Source organism: Lytechinus variegatus, chromosome 17 (assembly GCF_018143015.1).
Source record: "Lytechinus variegatus isolate NC3 chromosome 17, Lvar_3.0, whole genome shotgun sequence".
Classification (NCBI taxonomy): Eukaryota; Metazoa; Echinodermata; class Echinoidea; order Temnopleuroida; family Toxopneustidae; genus Lytechinus; species Lytechinus variegatus.
In genome coordinates this window covers 4,913,063-4,918,086 of record NC_054756.1, presented here as the reverse complement: position 1 = coordinate 4,918,086, position 5,024 = coordinate 4,913,063, and the positions used below count along the sequence as shown (strand labels likewise).

Genomic DNA, 5,024 nt, shown 5'->3' with positions numbered 1-5,024 from the left:
AGGGTTTTGATTTGAATATTACAAATGATGCCGCATTGACAAGTGAATACTAGATTAAATGATAATTAAGCTGTTTATGAAGCAATTGATAGATCAATAAAACCAAAATAATGAATCAAATACGAAAACTGGAACCTTTTGCCGATACTAGACCGGTCTCTCATTGCTAATACACTTATCATGCTTATAGTCATAGTATAGTGGAATATATAGCAAATAGCAATTTCGGCAGATTTTTGCCGTGAATTTTTGTTCATATGGTATTAATAGAAATTAAATATGACTGTAATATTCAATACATCTATGATTGAATCAATAGATTTTACTCTGAAGACTTGCTCCATTCATGATTCGGTATGCGATTTCCAGAGGGTTCCATATAACATGCACTTACCCGTCACTTATCAGATCGTGTCGTGGTGTACTACCCGCATCGGGGCCAGCTGTAGCCCAGGCTTCATCAATGAACATCCCAACGCTTTGCACAGAATTGAGAGCGACTCCAAAGAAGAGGTCCGTTATCAGCAAGACGGTGCTGGATTCTTCAACTTCAAAACTCTCTGACTCGAATCTTTTCATTGTTAGATCGAAGTTACCAGTGCTCTTGTCGCTGAATACAACCTTACCAAGGCGTGGTTTGAAGGACCCATCAACTGTTTCTGATTTGTCTAAACAACATTCCACCTCAAGTTGCATTTGATATTCGCGAGTGATTTCTGTATCTTCTTCAGCTTCGGGTTTTTCATAAGTGATAACATTGGAGAAAACCACTGTAGAGCTTCTGTCCTGTAATGAAAAAAATGTTCAACAGTTTTTGTAACTGCATGTCTTCTGTAGAAGAAGGCAGAACGGGCGAGTGAAATGTTAGAATTCTTCATTCATAACTAATAGGCTGGGAGCGAAAGTAACAAGGAAACAGTTTTAACAAGGAAACTTATCGTAACAAGCTTATTTTTTCAGGATAGGCCCAGGAATGTGTCTAGAATAACACACTAAAAGTCCTCGTAGATCCTCAATGAGAATTTTCCGCAATCCAAGACGGCTCGTCCAAACTGGCTGGCAATTAAAGCATTAGAAAAATAAACTTATTTATAAAGTGTCTTTAGTTTCGTTTCTTTTCAATGGTTTTAATGTTTAGTAGTACATTCGGACAAGGTACAAGGACAACCATTTTGTCAGGTTTATGTCCCCAACAAATCAAAAGTCATGGCCCTCAAAAATGAACTCTATATGAATGGCTGCTGACACTTAAAAACTGACAGTTCGTTTGATATATTCTACGCCTCGGAAACATTATTGTGGGGACTATGATTTAAAGGGTCAAATGATACATTAGGACAAGATAAAAAGGCCGTTTGTCCCAAAATGGAAGACGAAATCTAAGAATTGAATCTAAAATGGCTGCTGTTAATTATGAAATAACATAGTTCATTTTATATTCGCCCAAGATATATTATTTTTGTTGTCTACACAATAGTTTCAAGGTTCAAATAATACTTTGCGATTGCTCACAATAAAATGCAAGTCGGATCCTCCATTCATGGAGTTAGACTCAATCTTACTGAAGACTGGATTTATTAATCATATAATCCACGAAGTTTAAATCCTGTTTTTCGTGGTCAATGTTCACAACCGATAAGGGTTTTAATCAGTATCAATCCCTTTTTTTCATTCTTCGAGGACAACATTCGAATAAATAAACGTTGTATGATAAAAAAAAATCTAATGAGTAGAAGGGATAGACAAAATCATCAGCTTGCTCTTTGTATATTCATAACGACATGCATAAAATTATTTTACGGAAATAATTCAACATTTTTATATGTCAGAAGTTTGTTATTCCTTATCAGATTTCGACGAAATTTTCAGCCATTTCAATAGTCATTTATCTGTTCATATACTATACTTGACCTGAAATACCCCTTTAAGGGTCATACCTCGGTAGTGGTGCTGCATTGATCATAGTCTGTAGTCAGAGTTATCACATGATCTGTGGCTGATTCGATTCCAACACAGGATTTTTCAATGAAATGAACTTCATCAGCATCACCAGAGATTAGACGTTTATCAATGGTGACAGTCATTGAACCGCTATCACACTCAACATATGTCACTAAGATATGAAGAGACAAGAGTTAAGAACTAGTCTTTATACGCAATTAAAACAAATTCCAGCGCAATCCCGAATGCTCTATTTTGATTAATCAGATATTGAGCTGCGAATGATATTTAGATGTTTAGGAATTTAGATGATATGTAGACCAAATGGCGGATTCGGTTGCGTAACTCTTCTAGCCATATTTCGACATGTATAAAATTCAACATCCTGAATTGAGAATACACTATTTAAACATAAAAGTTAGTCTAAATTATTTCCATATCATTTGATATTATGAACGTTTCTTTTTCAGGGTTTTTGACGAAATTTGTATGTCAATACCTTACACGAACTTAATGTTGATTATGATTAAATTGTTTCATTATAGAAAAACGACTCAGAGAAATGATTTGAAATATGGCATAGCTATTAGATGCTTATTAATCCGGATAAGACACAATAGATTTTTAAGGGTTTCTGATTGACAAATAAATTCACCACAGCGACTAGATCTAGCCTTTCTTATCTACGAAGTTGAACTTGAATCTTACACAATTTGAAATCTGTATAGTGATATTTCATACTTAGAAACCAGGAAAACTACGAATTGAGGGAGAGAAATGAAAATAAAATAAAAGGGTACCTATGAATTACAAGCTCTGATTTTTCATAGTGTACCCTTCATCATGTTCATATCCTCATCTTATTGATATATCTGTTTCCAATCTGGAAAGTTCAAATATCATAACGATTCTCTCATTTATATTGAAATATTGCGATGTATTGTACTATTCTATCATTAACGATTGATGGTTTTGGGATGCATTTTACATTGTATTTACTATTTTGTGAGATATGAGAATAAACCAAACTGAACTGGGAGGAGACAGCGGTCGCTGGAGAAGGTTTTGAAATTCCAAGACTGAGAAAACCTTTCACCATCGATGAGTGTCGGTTACCGAAGCGACAATTTATGATAACCTAGATTCAAAAAGCAATATTAGTTCTTCATCACAATTTTCTTTTATCATCTTATCATAGCCTATAAATACCGACTTGTAGCACAAGACTTCCTGAATTCAATTTAGTTTTTGACAAATTTCCCTATTTAAAACTGAAAATTTCGCTTTTTAGGACTGAAAGTCAAGGGATATAATTATTTAATTGAAAAAAAAATGTATTTGAAATACAAGATATCCCCCACAGGATTGCCTGCATTCCTACGGTTAATGTAATGTATTTTTTATTTGAAGAATGGGAATAAATCAATAAGGGAGCAAACAAACAATGAAAATACGAACGCTTATCTTGACAGAGATTGCCGGAAAACCCAGGTTCACATGAACAAGCATCGCTCACACAGGTCCCTCCGTTCTCACAGGGGTTGGAATCACAATTAACTGAAGACAAACAAAATATAAGCCAGTACATATTATTAAGGTGTGATGAACATCTTCTCTACGATCACTGCCATCATTCTCGGGGTTGGAGTACGAAGTTCGTTCCATGTCTATAAAGCAAAGTACTCACTATACGATCAACTACGTCGTGATTTTTTTTATAATAAATGGCACTTTTCCATTAAATCTAAAAGTTTTAAGAAGGAAAATAATTTCATTTTACGTTCGGCACAATTCTAGAGATGCTAAAATCAGAAATCAACTTGTGTTCGGATTCAAATCGCAGCCTCCGATGGTGTCATTACGATTTGGTATTCAGTTTGCATTTATTCCTACGGGAGATAAAAAAAATCAATTTCGTTTACAGTATTCATGCTTATATTCCGAACTTTGGTCGGGATGATTCTATAGCTTTGGATATTCTTATTAAATGAAATTACAGTTTCTTTGGAGATAAATTTACGAGAGATCGTTTAGTGTGCGATGGGCTTAGTTCCAACTGCTCCGATTTGTGCCACAATTAAAATAAGTGGAGCGCCTCTGGCAGTTTCCCTGCATTACGCGATTCAATAGTACAATGTAGACTTTGAAAGCGACTATTGAACAATCATTCACAAAACACCATTCACATGATGACAAGTGATACTTGATTACGCTTATGTCCTCAGTTCATGAACGAGATCCATAAACCTAAAATGATAGCTATTCAAAATTCTTCAGCACGGCCAAAGTTCATTGACCTTTTTCATGTGACCTGCAACTGACGCAGGTTGTTCTCTAATGCTTGATTACTCTTATATCCAATTTTCATGAACTATATCCATATAGTTTCAATAATGATAATTTATTGAAAAGGTGAATATTTTATTGATCACATTGATTGAGTCGACTTACAGATTATTGATTGAATGATTGATAGGTAAAAGTTGATGACCTAATTTTCAGAATTTATTATCAGATTATCAAATTAACAGTCCGCTCTGCACTTAATGCATATTATGTAATAGCAATCAGTCTCAATCTCAACAGGAGGGACTGACCTGTAGGAGGGAGGCTAAACGTTCTATTGACTATTTTACCATCAGCTAACTTCACCTATTCTCCTGACTCCAATGAACACACTGCTGAGACCCACATTGTAAAGTTAAAATGCTGCACTAAAGGCTGTAATTCACGCCCACTAATTAATGGAATTTGCCTTTGATACATAGATCTTTCCCCACACAGTGATATACTTTTTAATTGGCAGCCATTTCAAAAGTGTATAGTTTTTTGGGGGACGCACTGTTTATATATTGATATCCTATTGCTCTACCCTGGCATTGAGCACTGTTAGAAACCTCAACCAATCCCACACTGAATGGATATATATATATATATATATATATATATATATATATATATATAAAATAGTAAATGCCGTAGAAATAAAATCATAGATTTTAAAAGGATTTTGAGAGCTATGCTCCTTTTAAAATCTATGATTTTATTTCTACGGCATTTACTATACCATTTATGATTATATA

At 34.5% G+C, this 5,024-nt stretch overlaps 1 protein-coding gene across 1 annotated transcript; it reads right to left on the bottom strand.

Annotated features, from left to right (window-relative positions):
- Nucleotides 1–390: 390 nt before the first annotated feature.
- Nucleotides 391–3,492, bottom strand: LOC121431175. Its single transcript, XM_041628685.1, has 3 exons — nt 3,400–3,492; nt 1,938–2,113; nt 391–786 (listed from the first exon to the last, which is right to left on the bottom strand). Exons 2-3 carry the CDS (start codon nt 2,082–2,084, stop codon nt 391–393), a joined length of 543 nt encoding a protein of 180 aa, XP_041484619.1. The 5' UTR covers nt 2,085–2,113; nt 3,400–3,492.
- Between the last annotated feature and the right edge of the window lie 1,532 nt (nt 3,493–5,024).